The sequence below is a fragment of the Pipistrellus hanaki genome (assembly GCF_964339955.1).
Source record: "Pipistrellus hanaki genome assembly, chromosome: 11".
Lineage (NCBI taxonomy): Eukaryota > Metazoa > Chordata > Mammalia > Chiroptera > Vespertilionidae > Pipistrellus > Pipistrellus hanaki.
The window spans coordinates 730,776-746,609 of NC_140513.1; the positions used below are offsets into that span (position 1 = coordinate 730,776).

At 68.7% G+C, this 15,834-nt stretch overlaps 1 protein-coding gene across 1 annotated transcript in view; it reads left to right on the forward strand.

Annotated features, from left to right (window-relative positions):
* Window positions 1–12,877, forward strand: part of CACNA1B (calcium voltage-gated channel subunit alpha1 B) — an 86,265-nt gene extending 73,388 nt beyond the window's left edge. The window contains 18 exon segments of the mRNA XM_084899916.1: window positions 200–291; window positions 1,458–1,602; window positions 3,438–3,565; window positions 5,260–5,356; window positions 6,579–6,687; window positions 7,562–7,669; window positions 8,068–8,177; window positions 8,869–8,996; window positions 10,105–10,256; window positions 10,431–10,495; window positions 10,497–10,547; window positions 10,894–11,120; window positions 11,252–11,465; window positions 11,467–11,493; window positions 12,363–12,531; window positions 12,534–12,618; window positions 12,620–12,670; window positions 12,672–12,877. Coding sequence (XP_084756042.1) covers window positions 200–291; window positions 1,458–1,602; window positions 3,438–3,565; window positions 5,260–5,356; window positions 6,579–6,687; window positions 7,562–7,669; window positions 8,068–8,177; window positions 8,869–8,996; window positions 10,105–10,256; window positions 10,431–10,495; window positions 10,497–10,547; window positions 10,894–11,120; window positions 11,252–11,465; window positions 11,467–11,493; window positions 12,363–12,531; window positions 12,534–12,618; window positions 12,620–12,670; window positions 12,672–12,876 — 2,163 coding nt within the window. The 3' untranslated portion in view covers window position 12,877.
* The last annotated feature ends 2,957 nt before the right edge of the window (window positions 12,878–15,834 follow it).

Consider the following 15,834-nt stretch of genomic DNA (forward strand, 5'->3'; position numbering starts at 1 on the left):
GGGCCCTGTGCTCCGGCCGCGCTCTGGCCACAGCCCCCCCACCCCCGCCCCGCACCGGACCGGTCCACGCACAGCCCGAGGCCCTGGCCGTGCTCTGGCCGCAGCCCCCCCCCCCCCCGCGCAGCCCCCGCCCCCACACACACCCCCACACCGGGGCCCGGTCCACGCACAGCCCGGCCTGAGCCGCTCCTCCCTCCAGGTGTTCGGGAACATCGCCCTGGACGACGACTCCAGCATCAACCGGCACAACAACTTCCGGACGTTCCTGCAGGCGCTGATGCTGCTGTTCAGGTGCGTGAGCCCGGCGGCTCCTTCCTGGGGGGCGGAGGCTGCGGCCGCCCGGCATGGCCCGCCTCCACGGGCTGGTCTGAGTGCACCTGCTCCTGTGCCCTCCGACGGGCTGCCGGGCCTGGGCTCGGGTGCAGGAGCCCCCGGCGGAGCCTCGAGGGCACAGGGCGTTTCGGGCTCAGGCCTCCGAGGTGTGAGGGCGCCTGCCGCTGCTCTTAGGCGGGGCGGGGCCCCCAGCGTGAGGGAGACGCAGGGGCCACGGCGAGGGGGCATGTGTCTTGCTGCCTCCAGAGAGTCCCTCATTAGCCGCCCCCCCAGGCTAAGGGGGGGAGCCCTGAGCAGGTGTGCTGGGGGCCGCCCTGGGGCCCGGCCGGGTGCCGTCCGCGCTGCGTGGGGAAGTTCTCCCTGGCCCTCTGCTTCCCACAGCAAGACCCCGAAGTCGCCGTTCCCCTGGCCTTCGGCTGGGGCACTGGACTCGCTCATGTCCCTCCTGGGCCACAGAAGCAGCCGCCCCAGGAGATCACCTGGGCTCTAAGCCTTGGTCTCTCCTCCCCCTGGTCCTTGTGCCCCATGTGCGCCCCTCACCCCTGGCCACCTCAGTGGGGGGCAGAAGCGTCACCCAGGGGACCCACGGGTGCACAGAGGGGCCCAGGAACAGAAACCAGTGGCTTCTCCCGGTGGCTTCTCGAGGGGCTCTGGTGTGTTCAGGAAGCAGTGGAGGCTGGAGTGGCAGAGCAGGTCGAGGGCCGGGGAAGGTGGGCACGTCGAGGGGTGCTGTGGGCGGTCGTGTGGATGTGGACTGTCGCCGTGACTGACAAGATCTGACCCGTCTCTAGGGGCCCTGCTGGGCGTTGGGCAGGGGAGCAGGATGGTGTCGGAGCCGTTGGAGAAGGGGAGAGGCTGGCTCTGGGGGATGGGCCGGCTGACGGGCAGGACGGGTGAGGGAGGCAGAGGCGGGACGCGTGAGCAGCTGGGAGGACAGGCAGCCGGGCTAGGAAGTGGGGGGCCCAGGGCTGTGGGGGCTCGGGGGGCATGGGGGGCATCAGCCTGGTGCTCGGGTTCCGTTGGTCACTTGCCATGAGCAGTTGGGAGTCTGGTGCCAGAGGGGTGTCTCTGGGAGGGACCCGGGCCGTCGGCCGCCTCCCGGCCTCACGCTCCCGCCCCCGCAGGAGCGCCACCGGGGAGGCCTGGCACGAGATCATGCTGTCCTGCCTCAGCAGCCAGGAGTGCGACGAGCAGGCCAACGCCAGTGAGTGCGGCAGCGACTTCGCCTACTTCTACTTCGTCTCCTTCATCTTCCTCTGCTCCTTCCTGGTGAGTCCGGCTGTGCCGCCTCCGCCTCCGCCGCCGCTCGGCCCAGCTCGGGGCCCTGCGTGCGTGATCCCTGGTTCCCATTCGTGACGCTGCGAGCTGCCTGGTGTGTGGGGACCCACTCAGGGCAGCGTGAGCGAGCAGGGGCACAGGTGACAGTGGGCACTGTCAGGAGTGGCAACTACATAGCCGGGACGTCTGGAGAGGCAGCTGCAGGGTCAGGGCCCTCATACGGGGCATTTACACGCCGTTTCCCTGTGGGTATGATAATAAGGGGGTTCGATGTGGCCTCTGGCCACGCACGGCTCAGCAGGAACAAAGGATTGGAAGCGGCCGCTCTTCCCGGACCCTGTGGGGGCTAGCCGTCCATGCCCCCTCCCGCCCCCGATGACAACCATGCCCGGGTTCTGGGCTCCCCAACAGGGATTTGCAGAAGAATCCCCCACGAAGGCAGAGGTGGCGGCGGCAGCTCGGAGGCGCCTCGGGCGGCCTTTGCTGTCCGCACACCTCGGGTGCTCTGACCCCGCCCGGTCCTCAGCGTGCTGGCACGGGAGGGGGCAGGCTGAGAGCCACCAGAACTGGGTCCTTCAGAACTCGGCGGGGGGTGGGGCTGGAGGCCGCCCTCTAGCAATCTAGGGGTTTGTGGTGAGTCACAGAAAACCTCTGTATCAGAAGCCGTCAGCGATGGGACAGTGCTCAGGGAGGGGGCAGTACTGACAGCTCACACACCAGGGGGTTAGTGCACAGCTCAACAGCAAAGAACCATGGGAAACGGGCAGGAGCCTGGCCGGCAGGCTCCGTGGTTGCACGTCGACCTGAGGACCCGGAGGTTAGGGTTTGACTCCGGTCAGGGCACAGGCCCGGGCTGTGGGCTCCATCCCCAGGGTGGGGTGCGCAGGAGGCAGTGATTCTCTCTCATCACTGATGTTTCTCTCTGCCTCTCCCTTCCTCTCTGACATCAATAAAAAAATATATATTTTTAAAAAGATCCCGAGCTCTCGGCCTCCTGAAGGCCAGCTCCGAGGCGTGAGGGTGGGCGGGGCGTGACCTGGATGGCAGGACGGGTCGTGGGCCTGAGATGGTGGGGCCTGAGTTAGGACGGGGTTTGGAATCAGGACCAACTATGGTCAGTGTTAGACCTGAGCCTGAGGCTGCCGCTGCTGCTGGTGGGATGTGGGGGCCTCCAGGAGGGGGGAGGGCCCCTGGGGGGATGCGGGGGCCCTAGGAGGAGTTCAGGGATCCCAGGGGTGGTGTGGGGACCCCAGGGGTGGTGCGGGGGCCCAGGGGGGGGTGCAGGGATCCCAGGGTGGGTGCGGGGCCCCAGGGTGGCAGTGTAAGAAACCTCCAGGAGGGGGGCAGGGCCCCTGGGGAGGGATGCGGGGGCCCTAGGAGGAGCTCGGGGATCCCAGGGGTGGTGCGGGGGCCCCGGGGATGGCGGTGCGGGGACCCCAGGGGGGGGGCCATGGGGGTGGCGGTGCGGGGACCCAGGGGGGGGGCCATGGGGGTGGCGGTGCGGGGACCCCAGGGGGGGTGTGGGGGCCATGGGGGTGGCGGTGCAGGGACCCAAAGGGGGGGTGTGGGGGCCATGGGGGTGGCGGTGCGGGGACCCCAGGGGGGGCTGTGGGGGCCATGGGGGTGGCGGTGTAAGAAACCTCCAGAAGGAGTGTGGGGCCCTGGGGGGATGCGGGGGCCCTAGGAGGAGTGCGGGGACCCCAGGGGTGGTGCGGGGCCCCGGGGTGGCGGTGCAGGGCCAGGCCGTGGGGAAGGAGGTCTGGGTGGCTGGAGGGGAGGACGGAGGGCTGGCTGAGTCTCCATGTCGCTCTCTCCTCCGCCCGCAGATGCTGAACCTCTTTGTGGCTGTGATCATGGACAATTTCGAGTACCTCACGCGGGACTCCTCCATCCTAGGCCCGCACCACCTGGACGAGTTCATCCGGGTCTGGGCCGAGTACGACCCAGCGGCCTGGTGAGCGCCCGCCTCGGGGCCAGGACAGGGCGGGGCTCAGGCACGTTCTGGGGGACGTCCCCTCGGTGGAGGGCCCAGGGCTCCTGCCCACATGGATGTGCGGGTCTCCGTCCCGGCGGCTCCCTGCGGCCTCCCTGTGCGGGTGGAGGCGGCTCCCCAGGCCCAGGGGCCCTCCGAGCCCTGAGCCCCAGCCCAGGCCTGAAGGCGGAGGGGGAGAGGGGGTGCAGGCCCGGCGATGGTGGGGCAGCAGGGTCCTCAGGCTTCCTGGTCCTCCTGGGACTCGGAGGCTCAGGGGCAGAAATGCCAGCCGTCCCCGGGGCACCTCCCGCAGCCGGCTCTGCCCCCAGGACTGGCCGCGGGCGGCTGCAGGAGCGGGCGGGCGGCTGTGATGATGGGCAGCGGCCATGGGGCTGCGTTTCCAGGCGGAGCCAGGCTCTCAGGAAGGGCCCGCCCGGGTCAGAGGTGGTCTGAGGCCGGTTTTCCAGAGAGCCCTGCCCGCCCACGGCACCTGCCCCACGGCGCTCACCCCACGGCGCCCACCCCCACGGCGTGACCTCCCCATGACCTCTCCATGGCCTGACCTTCTCACTGCATGACCTCGCCCACGGCGCCCTCCCCCAGGGGCCCTCCCCCAGGGCGTGACCTCCCCACAGGCTAGCAGAGCCTGCATGCCCTCCTGTGCCCCTCCCCGTCCCCCTCACAGTCCCTCCCCGTTCCCCTCGCTGCCCCTCTGTCTCCGAGGCCATCGCAGAGGCCCTGGTCCTCACAGGGGCACAGGCTCCGCCCGCCTGTATGTCGCTGGAAGCTCAGCAAAGGCTGTGCCCGGGGAGCTCTCCCCACAGGCCCCCCATCAAATCCCCCGCCGCCCGCCGAGCCTGAGCCCCGCACAGTGAGGCCCCTTCCGTCTGGGCAGGCCCTGGGGGCCCAGCCGGTGCCCGTCCTGCCTCCGGGAGTGTGGCCTGGAGCCTGTCCTCTCCTCACTGAGGGTGGGCTGCCGTCAGAGGAACGGCCTCCGGCCCCTGCTCCCCTGTGGGAAGAGCCACCACCCAGGCTCCGTCCCGGGAGCGGGCAGAGGGCCGCGGGGACCTGCTCGGGAAGGCTGCCCGCTCCTGTGCCTGAGCTGCCTGCGCCCAGACCCACAGGCCATGCGGCAGGCGGTCCAGCCACCAGGGCAGATGCCATGGACTCCAGATGCTGGTCCCCCCGTCCCTGGCCCAGCGTCAGGAGGGCCCAGGGCCCAGGCCACAGCCTGCTGCCCGCCGGCCCCCACATCGTCCCCTCCCCAGCAGCCCTGCCCTGGTGGCCTCGGGCGTTTGACCTGCAGGACAGGCGCCCGCTGGGCGGCCTGCTGCTCTAGGTTTTCCCACGCCGTGGCCTCCCGGCTGACTTGGCAGCAAACCAAGCGTTCAGGGACGCTGGGCGGTGAAACTGCGTTCTGATCCGCATGGTCCGTAGTTCCTAAAAGTGTGAGGTCCGTCCTGACCACCCACAGCCGCCCCGTGCGCCTTCCTCACCCTCCACGTCATTAGCTCAGAGGTCACCGTGCCCTGCGTGGGGCGCAGCGTGGAGGTGGGGCTGGTGCACGGGGGCTCGACGGAGGAGACCCTCCTTGGAACCAGCTGACACCACTCGGACCCGGTTAACGGATCTGTTCTCTCTGCCCCCCCCCTCTTGTGGACCTCGGGCCGGCGCAGCGGGCGCATCACGTACAGTGACATGTTTGAGATGCTGAAGCACATGCCCCCGCCCCTGGGGCTGGGCAAGCGGTGCCCCGCCCGCGTGGCGTACAAGGTACCGCCTGCTCCCTCCCCAGGCTTTCTGTCTGCCTGTCTGTCTGCCTGTCTGTCAGCCACTGCTGTCTCACTGTCTTCCTCTGCCCAGCCATCTCCCCTCCTTCCCAGAGGGCACCTTCCCTGGTACCCAGAGCCGTCCCTGGGCTCCCCTGCCCTCCCTGCCCCTAGAGTGAGGGGAGCCGGCTTTGGGGCAGAGGCCCACGCCCCGGGATGTCCAGGCCCCGGGAGGAGGCAGCTCAGGGCCTCAAGGGTGCCAGGCATCCTGGGGCTGACTGAGGGGAGCACAGCCTTGGGCACGGGGTCCTGTGACCACCCTCATTGCTGAGGATGCTGAGCTGCAGGCCGGGTGGGCGGGGCTCAATGCCCAGGCTGATGGCGTGGAGGGCCAGGGCGCCGGGCGGGCGGGGTTCAATGCCCAGGCTGATGGTGTGGGGGCTGGGGAGGCGGCAGGAGGCGCACAGGGGCCAGGCCAGGGCAGGAGGCCGGCTGCCTGTCTCCCTCCGGCCTCGCTCCTCTGCTGCTCCTGCCACGCACCTCCAGGGTGGGTGCCCTGGACGGAGCCCCCCTCTTGGGACCCCTGCTCTGCTCCTCCCGTCCCTGGTCCCTGGAGGGGGCCCTCTGCCTCTCCCCCACTGGTGCCGTCCCAGGGCCGCCTGGTCACGGTGGCGTGGGAGCTCCGGGAGGGGAGCGGGTGCCCGGGCTTTGCCAGCAGGGAGGGGGGGGGGCAGGGGCGGGTTTAGGCCTTGGCCTCCTGCCCTCCGGGCTGAGGCTTCCATTTGGGGCCCGGACGCTGGGCAGTGCTGGGGCAGAACGGCCTCCCCAGCGGGGGCTGCGGGCAGGGCAGAGGCCCTGGCCGCCCAGGCCTGCTCGGTGCGCCAGGCTGTGTGTGGGGCCAGGAGAAGGCAGGGATCTGCCTCCTGTCCCTGAGTGGTCCCAGGAGCAGCCTTGGTCCTGCACCCCACTCCCTCCCTGTCAGGCAGGGCCGGGCAGGGGACCGGAGGCTGAGGGGGGCCTGTTGGCGGGATGAGCCAGGCTGCCAGCTCTGGGCAATTCAGTGCCGTCTGTCTGCTCTGCCGCCCAGGCCTCAGCTCCGGGCGGGCGGGCGGGCGGGCGGGCGGGGACGGGGATGCGGGCACGGCAGGGCTTACCGCCAGGGGCCTCCGCACTGAGTGCTCAGGGGCACCCAGCAAGCCTGGCCCTGCCCTGCCCCCTGTCCCCAGCGCCTGGTCCGCATGAACATGCCCATCTCCAGCGAGGACATGACCGTCCACTTCACGTCCACGCTGATGGCCCTCATCCGCACGGCGCTGGAGATCAAGCTGGCCCCAGGTGAGCCCCGGCAGGTGTGCAGGGGCCGGCCTGCGGGGGCGCCGAGGTCGGCCGTTTCTCTCTCTCCCTCTCCCTCTCCCCTCCTCTCTGAAACCAATAAAAATGTGTTTAAAATAAAATAAACCAGCTGTCAAAGGCAGACGGCACATTTCATCCCCTGCCCTCACCTCGGCCTCGGCCTCGGCCTCGGCCTCTCTCCGCTCGGCGGTGCCCTCCAGGCTCCCGGGCGGCCCCCCCGCGGGCTGCCCGCCTCCGGGTCTCAGCGCTCAGGCCGCCTTCTCCTGATGCCTCTCCCACCACCCGCCCAGCCGGCACCTCCCCACCCTCCTCACCCCTCCGCGTGGCTGCTCCTCTGCCCCCCAGGCGGGCCCTGACGGGTCACCCCTTCGTTGTGGGCTCGAGTCTCCCTCCAGAGGCAGCTCTTGGTTTTGTTCCATCCCTGGTGACCACCTGACACTCGGGGTCAGTGCGTGCTACTGAGTGGCAGCGAGTGTCTGAAAGATCGTGCCCCTCCCTTCTCAGGACCTCCCACACACACACACACTCACACACTCACACACCCCACACACACACACACACACACACACTCACACACTCACACACCCCAACACACACACACACACCACACACACACCCCCCCCACACACACACACCACACACACACCACACACACACACACCCCCCACACACACACACACACACACACCACACACACACACCACACACACACACACACACACACACACACACACACACACAGGAGTTGCTGCAGGACAGCTCTGCCCGGCCTCCCGCCCAGCACCCTCCCTGCCGGCCCCCAGCTCTGCCTGCCCCGGGGCCGCAGGGCGCTCCTAACCCCTCCCCCGCTGCCCAGCTGGCACGAAGCAGCACCAGTGTGACGCGGCGCTGCGCAAGGAGATCGCCTCGGTGTGGGCCAACCTGCCCCAGAAGACCTTGGACCTGCTGGTGCCGCCCCACAGACGTGAGTGCGGGTGCGACCTCCGACCCCAGAGGCAGCAGGGACCGCGGGAGGCCGTAGCCTGGCTCAGTGCCGCGCAGGGACCCCGCTGCCTGCGTGTGCACGGGGATTGTGGGAGGTGACGGGCTGAGGCCGCCTGGCCCAGTGCGGGAATCCACTTCACAGCCAGAGCGAGAGCCAGGCCCGCCCTCGGAGATACTGAGCCCCGCGTGGGGCTGAGGAAGCAGGGGCCCCGGGCCGGGCGGGGGGGTGTCTGCTGGCACTGCCAGTGGGGGCCCTGCCTGCCCCGCCCAGTGGCCCCGGGTGGGGCCTGCCCCTCTCCCCCCTCGGCCCGGCCCTCTTGTCCTGCGGCCTCTGACCGTCCGGCCCTGGAGCCCAGCCTGTCTCCCCCGTGTCCCCAGCGGACGAGATGACCGTGGGCAAGGTGTACGCGGCCCTGATGATCTTCGACTTCTACAAGCAGAGCAAGACCAGCCGGGACCAGACCCACCCCGCGCCTGGCCTGTCCCAGGTACGGCCGCTCCGGGAGCAGCCATGGCCGGCGGGGAGGCAGGGAGAGCTGACGGCGTGGGCACGCCTCGCGGGGCCCCTGACCTGACCGGACCTGACCTGGGTGCCGTGCTCAGGGCCCAGTGCGGGGCGGGAGCGGCTGAAAGGGGAGGAACGTCCCCAGGGACCTTGAGGTGGTTCTGGGAGGAGCAAGGACTCGCTCTCCCTGGACACTGCAGGGACCAGAGGACTGGCCGGTGCCCCAGGCTCCCCGTCGGCTCCACTGGGGGCAGCGCGGGCCGAACTGGGCAGCCCCACGCCCGCCCTGGGCACGCAGGCGCTCTGTCTGGAACAGTGAGAGGTGGCCACCGCCCGCCACAGCCCCCGCCACCCCGTCTGTGCAGACAGCGCCCCGCCCACCTGACATCCCGGGCTCCAGCTGCCTCTGCCAGCCACGGGGGGGGGGGGGGGATGACGAGGGGCGCTCTTGCTGTCGGCGATCCGTCCAGCCCAGCGCTGTGGGTGTGGCTCCAGGGAGTCACTGCCCTGCGGCCCCGCACAGACCGTGGGGAGCAGGCCCTGCCCGCCGCAGTGTCAGTGTCAGTGTCAGTGTTGGTGTCAGGCTGGGCGGGTGGGCAGGCTGCGCCCACAGGAGGCGCCTGCCCGCAGCTCGGACCCAGCCCTCCGAGCTCTCCTCCCTCGTCCTTCCGCAGATGGGCCCCGGGTCCCTGTTCCACCCGCTGAAGGCCACGCTGGAGCAGACGCAGCCCGCGGTGCTCAGAGGGGCCCGCGTGTTTCTCCAGCAGAAGAGCTCAGCCTCCCTCAGCAACGGCGGGGCTGTGTGAGTCCTGGGCGGGGCCTGTGGGCCTGGGCGGGGCTGTGTGAGTCCTGGGCGGGGCCTGTGGGCCTGGGCGGGGCTGTGTGAGTCCTGGGCGGGGCCGTGTGAGTTCTGGGCGGGGCTGTGTGAGTCCTGGGCGGGGCCTGTGGGGCTGGGCGGGGCTGTGTGAGTCCTGGGCGGGGCCTGTGGGCCTGGGCGGGGCTGTGTGAGTCCTGGGCGGGGCTGTGTGAGTCCTGGGCGGGGCCTGTGGGGCTGGGCGCGGCCTGTGGGGCCTGTGGGGTTTCACTGATGGTGTGGAGAAAGCAGGACTCTAGTTCCTTGATCCCCTGCTCTGAGGGGCTCCCAGCAGCACCCAGGACAGGGGTCCTCAGGCCCCTCTGGGCTCTGCAGGTGGCCCTGTGCTCACCTGCACACGGACCTCCTGGTCGAGGTGGTTTCCGTGCTGAGCTTCCCGGATGCCTCCAGGGCCTGAGACTCGCTGCGATGCTCCAGCCGCCCTCCTGCGTGCCCGCTTCTCTGCGGGCGAGGCCCTCCCTGGGCCTGCAGATGTGGGAAGTGACTGTCCCCCTCCCTCAGTGGCCGTGAGACCGTGGTCCTCCCGGGCCTCCGAACCAGCTGTGCTCACAGACACATTTCGAGGCCCTTGTGTGTCACGTGACTCGCCAAGGCACCCCCAGCCGGGGGCCAGGGAGGCTTCAGCCAGGCAGGGTCCGCCCAGCCAGCCCCGGCGCACCCGTCACTCCACCAGGGCCCGCTCTCCCCAGGGGGGGCCGCGCCGGGCTGGTCCCCCGCCGCCTGGGGTGGTGGAGGCTCCTGGGTCTTCCTGGTTCCTCCTCCCCTCCCCTTCTCCACCTTCTTTGAAGTCGGCTCTGGGTGTGGACTGTTACTCAGGAAGCTTGGGCCGAGTGGCATCTGCCAGGCTGGGGGGAGTTGAGGGCCAGCCTGGCGGCCTTCGGGACCGAGGCCCAGCCAGCTCCTTTGGGGCGGGCCACCTGGGCCCAGTCTGTCTCCCGCTGCCCCCCTGGCACACGCCCCGGCTCCCTCCCCCCCACGGGGAGCTGCCTGGCCACTGGCCCAGCTGCTGTGGAGCTGACGGACAGCCTCTCCACAGACAAACCCAAGAGGGCGGCCTCAGGGAGTCTGTTTCCTGGGGCACCCAGAGGACCCAGGAGGTGCCACGCGAGGCCAGGGCGCCCCTGGAGCGAGGCCACTCGACAGAGATCCCAGTGGTGCAGCCGGTAAAGCCGGTGAGGAGGGGACGGGGTGGGATGGGATGGGAATGGGGGAGGGGGGATGGAAATGGGGGAAGGGGGAGGGGAGATGGGATGGGGTGGCAGAGGGGAGATGGGATTGGGATAGGGGAGGGGAGATGGGGGAGGCAGGGCAGGAGAGAGGGGAGCATGGGATGTGGGGTGTGACTGGGGCTGCTGTGCCCAGGCTGTGATGTCCAGATGCAGAGCATGGCCCTGAGAGGCGCTGACGGGGAGCCCCAGCCCGGGCTGGGAGAGCCAGGGGCGCGCAGCCTCCATGCCTCGCCTGGCCGCGGAGACACAGGTGGGTGGCCTGGGGGTTCCGCTGGGGGGAGGGCGGAGGGGCTGGCTCTGCTGTCAGGCCCGAGGGCGCCCCAGTGCCCTGCTGCCTCGAGTGGCGGCCAGGAGTCCCACCCCCAGCTGCGGGCACAGCCTCCTGCCCAGCTTTCCTCCTCTGGGACCCCCCTCCGCCCAACCCACCTCCCTCAGAAAGTGCAGGGGTCCCCCTCCGTCCGCTCCCCCTCCGTGTCTGGGCCCGGAGGCGGGGCGCGGCCTGGCCTCTCTCTGGACGTGGCTGCAGGGACCTGGGGACGGAGCAGGAGGCCGGCTGTGTGCCCCCCTCACCTGCCCGTGTCCGCGCCCTCGCACAGCCAGCCTCCGACGCCAGCCCCATGAAGCGCTCCATCTCCACGCTGGCGCCCCAGCGCCCCCACGTGGCCCATCTCTGCACTGCCGCCCTGGAGCGCGCCCCCGCCAGCCAGGCCGCCCCCCACCACCACCACCGCTGCCACCGGCGCAGGGACCGGAAGCAGAAGTCCCTGGAGAAGGGGCCCAGCCTGTCCGCAGACGCCAATGGCGGTGCGTATGGGGCTCCTGGGTGGGTGGTGGCCGCCCTGGGGGTCTGACAGCCCGTAGGGGACCCTAAATTCCTGTGCCTGTGGCCCCACAACCAGCCCTCCCCGGGACCTCTGCCGCCCTGGCTCAGCGGTGACTGCTCCTGTCCCCCAGCCCCCAGCAGCTCGCGGGGCCAGGCCCGCCCCCCGGAGAGGGGCCCCCGGGCCGGCGGGAGCGCAGGCAGGAGCGGGGCCGGTCCCAGGAGCGCAGGCAGCCCTCCTCCTCCTCCTCCGAGAAGCAGCGCTTCTACTCCTGTGACCGCTTCGGGGGCCGGGAGCCCCCGCTGCCCAGGCCCGCCCTCAGCAGCCACCCCACGTCACCCACGGCCGGGCCCGGAGCCAGGCCCCCCGAGACAGGTACAGCCCAGCCTCTGCTCCGGCCTCCGCCCTCTGGTACCCCTCCCCCCTCCCCCCCTACCCCCTTCCCCCCTCACCCCCCCTCACCCCCTCACCCCCTCACCCCCTCTCCTCTCACCGCCTCACCCCCTCAACCCCCTTACGCCCCTCAACCCCCTCACTCCCTCACCCCCTCTCCTCTCACCGCCTCACCCCCTCACCTCCCTCACCTCCCTCACCCCTCACCTCCTCACCCCCTCACCCCCTCACCCCTCTCACCCCCTCACCCCCTCACCCCCCTCAACCCCCTCACCCCCCTCACCCCCTCACCCCCTCACCCCCTCACCCCCCTCACCCCTCTCCCTCTCACCCCTCACTCCCTCACCCCCTCACCTCCTCACCCCCTCACCCCTCACCCTCTCACCCCCTCACCCCCTCACCCCCTCAACCCCCTCACCCCCTCACCCTCTCACCCCCTCACCCCCTCACCCCCCTCAACCCCCTCACCCCCCTCACCCCCCTCACCCCCTCACCCCCTCACCCCCCTCACCCTCTCACCCCCTCCCACCCCCTCACCCCCTCACCCCCTCACCCCCCTCACCCCCCTCACCCCCTCACCCCCTCACCCCTCCCCCCCTCACCCCTCACCCCCTCACCCCCTCACCCCCTCACCCCCTCACCCCCTCACCCTCTCACCCCCTCACCCCCCTCACCCCCTCAACCCCCTTACCCCCTCACCCCCTCACCCCTCACCCTCTCACCCCCTCTCACCCCCCCTTCTCTCACCGCCTCCCCTGACCCGTCCAGGCCCAGCTGGCCCCTCTGTCGCTCCCCCTCCTTCCCACCCACCTCTGTGCCCTTGCCTTGTCTGACGGGCTGTGCTCCTGCAGGGCAGCGGCTCTGTGGACGGGAGCCCCCTGCTGTCCACATCTGGTGCTAGCACCCCCGGGCGCGGCGGGCGGAGGCAGCTCCCCCAGACGCCGCTGACGCCCCGGCCCAGCGTCACCTACAAGACGGCCCACTCCTCGCCCGTGCACTTCGCCGGGGCCCAGGTGGCCCCCCCTTCTCGCCGGGCCGGCTCAGCCGCGGCCTCTCGGAACACAACGCCCTGCTCCAGAGGGACCCCCTGGGCCCGCCGCTGGCCCCGCGCGCGCATCGGCTCGGACCCGTACCTGGCGCAGCGCCTGGAGGCCGAGGCCCCCGCCCGAGGACGTGCTCACCTTCGAGGAGGCCGTGGCCACCAACTCGGGCCGCTCCTCGCGGACCTCCTACGTGTCCTCCCTGACCTCCCAGTCCCACCCGCTGCGCCGCGTGCCCAACGGCTACCACTGCTCGCTGGGCCTGGGCACGGGCGGCCGCGCACGCCACAGCTACCACCACCCGGACCAAGACCACTGGTGCTAGGCCGCCCCGCCGCCGATGCGTGTCCTCACCCCGGCCAGCCCCGGGCCGAGGCCGCCGCCGCCGGGGGAGGGGCCGCGCCCGGGCCACAGGGGCTGCTGCCCGCTCCGCTCCCGCCGGGCTGCCCGGCCCAGGGATGGCGGTGAGCAGGGCCGCGTGTCCGCCTCCGCGGAGGGAACCGCTCGGTGCTGCCGCCGGGCAGGCCGGTCTCGGGGAGCAGCCTTCACGCCTGCAGGTCACCTCAACGCCGGGGGCGGGGCAGGTCGCCCTGGGCACCGAGGGCGCCGAGTGGACTTCCTGTCGGACCGTCGCCTGAGAGGGACACGGACAGCGCCCGCCCGTCGGTCCCGCCGGCCCAGGAGCAGCGGCCGGCAGCAGCGGAGCGGCCGCACTGCCCGCCCGGGCCTGGCGGCGGACGCCCTGCTCTCCCCGTCGCACAGGCCCCGGGGCCACGACCAAGTGCCTGACCCGCTCCCAGGCCCGGCCCCAGGGAGCCGGCGGGCAGCCGAGCTGGGAAGCTGCCGTGGGCCGAGAACACGCAGACACGTCCCGTGGGCCGGGGGCCAGACGGGCGTTGGCCTGTCCGTCTCCCCGCAGGGGAGGTCCCGGGAAGCAAGCGCTGGAGCGGGGCTGGGCGCCCTCCGGTCCACGCCATCCTCAGGGGCGGGCTGCGCTGGCTGCAGCCGTGGAGGTGGGTTTTCACAGCACCGGGCGGGCGGGCGGGCGCAGAGCTGGGGCTGGAAGACTCGGGCAGGAGGCACGGAGCCCGCCCCACCGAACGGGCAGCGACGCCACCGCAGCCCCACCCGGGGACGGGAGTCCGCGAGGGAGGGGAGGCAGACGCATGTCCGGACCCGAACCGTCCCGGCCTTGGCCGGGCGCGTGCGCCGTGGGCGTGGCCCCGTTCTCCCGAGGAAGCGGCGGCGGTGTGCGTGGGCGTCAGGGGAGTGGATGCGTTCCCATAGGGCTATGCAACCAGACACACGTCTAGGGATCCACACGACCGCCCTGCTGTGGGTCTCAGCCCGAGACCAGCCCTGTCTCCTCCCCGCGGGCACGGCCCTTCGGCGCGCATCACCGCCCTCTGAGCCCGGGCGCCTCGGTCTCCGCCGCCGCCTGGATCCTGCGGACACGCGTGGGCGGCCACGGCGGGGCCACGGGGCGCAGCCCGCACCCCGAAACCTCAGTGAGTTGCCAAATTTGAGCTGCATCAACCGGTTGTGTGCCCGGGCCCGGGGCGCGAGGCTGTGGTCGAACACGTTGCGTGTGCATGTAGGATATATACATACGTACCATATGCAAGCATATGCATGACAAGGTATATCTTCGTACTTTTTGATACAACGTAATCATTTGTTAATTTTTAATTATATTTGATATAAATCAAAGGTTTGTTGCAAAACTTTATATTTAAGAACAGTGTTTGAGAACAAACGTGAGTCGCCCCACCACAACCCGAGGGCGCTTTAGGATTCGTGGTTGACTGTCTGCTGCTTGCGTGGTCTTTGTCAGCCCCACTTTGGATTCTGCTGTTGTTTCTACATCGACATTTTGTATGAAGCAAAGTCCTTGGATTAAAATAAAACTTGCAAAAAAGTAAAAAAATCCCGCCAAGCTGCTGGGGGGCAGGGGCGGAGGACCTGAGGGCATGGGTGATGGGCGTGGGCGGAGGGCAGAGGGCATGGGCGACGAGAACTCCGCACGACCGGCCGGCGAGGAGCTGCGAGGGTGACCTCGGGGAGGGAGGCAGGAGGCAGGACGGCCCAGAGGGGCTGCGGGGAGGGCGGGTGCCAGGTGGGCGGAGGTTGGCATAAGCAGGCAGGGAGGCTACACAGCTGTGCTTGGTATTAGCTCCAGGAAGTAAGGAAGGAGGAAGATGGGGTTAGGGTTAGGGTTATGGATAAGAATAGGGTTAGGGTTAGGGTTATGGATAAGGACAAGGATAGGGTTAGGGTTAGGGTTATGGATAAGGATAGGGTTAGGGTTAGGGTTAGGGTTAGGGATAAGGATAGGGTTAGGGTTAGGGTTATGGGTAAGGATAGGGTTAGGGTTAGGGATAAGGATAGAGTTAGGGTTAGGGTTAGGGATAAGGATAGGGTTAGGGTTAGGGTTATGGATAAGGATAGGATAAGGATAAGGTTAGGGTTAGGGTTAGGGTTATGGATAAGGATAGGGTTAGGGTTAGGGTTATGGATAAGGATAGGGTTAGGGTTAGGGCTAGGGTTATGGATAAGGATAGGGTTAGGGTTAGGGTTAGGGTTATGGATAAGGATAGGGTTAGGGTTAGGGTTAGGGTTATGGGTTAGGGTTAGGGTTAGGGTTAGGGTTATGGATAAGGATAGGGTTAGGGTTAGGGTTAGGGTTATGGATAAGGATAGGGTTAGGGTTAGGGTTAGGGTTAGGGTTAGGGTTATGGATAAGGATAGGGTTAGGGTTAGGGTTAGGGTTATGGATAAGGATAGGGTTAGGGTTATGGATAAGAGATAGGGTTAGGGTTAGGGTTAGGGTTATGGATAAGGATAGTTAAGGTAGGGTTAAGGTTGTAGGGTTAAGGGTTAGGGTTATGGATAAGGATAGGGTTAGGGTTAGGGTTAGGGATAAGGATAGGGTTAGGGTTAGGGTTAGGGTTATGGATAAAGGATAGGGTTAGGGTTAGGGATAAGGATAGGGTTAGGGTTAGGGATAGGGTTGGGTTAGGGTTAGGGTTAGGGTTATGGATAAGGATAGGGTTAGGGTTAGGGTTAGGATAGGGTTGGGTTAGGGTTAGGTTAGGTAAGGAAAGGTTAGGGTTATGGATAAGGATAGGGTTAGGGTTAGGGTTAGGGTTATGGATAAGGATAGGGTTAAGGTTAGGGTTAAGGTTAGGGTTATGGATAAGGATAGGGTTAGGGTTAGGGTTAGGGTTATGGGTAAGGATAGGGTTAGGGTTATGGATAAGGATAGGGTTAGGGTTAGGATTAG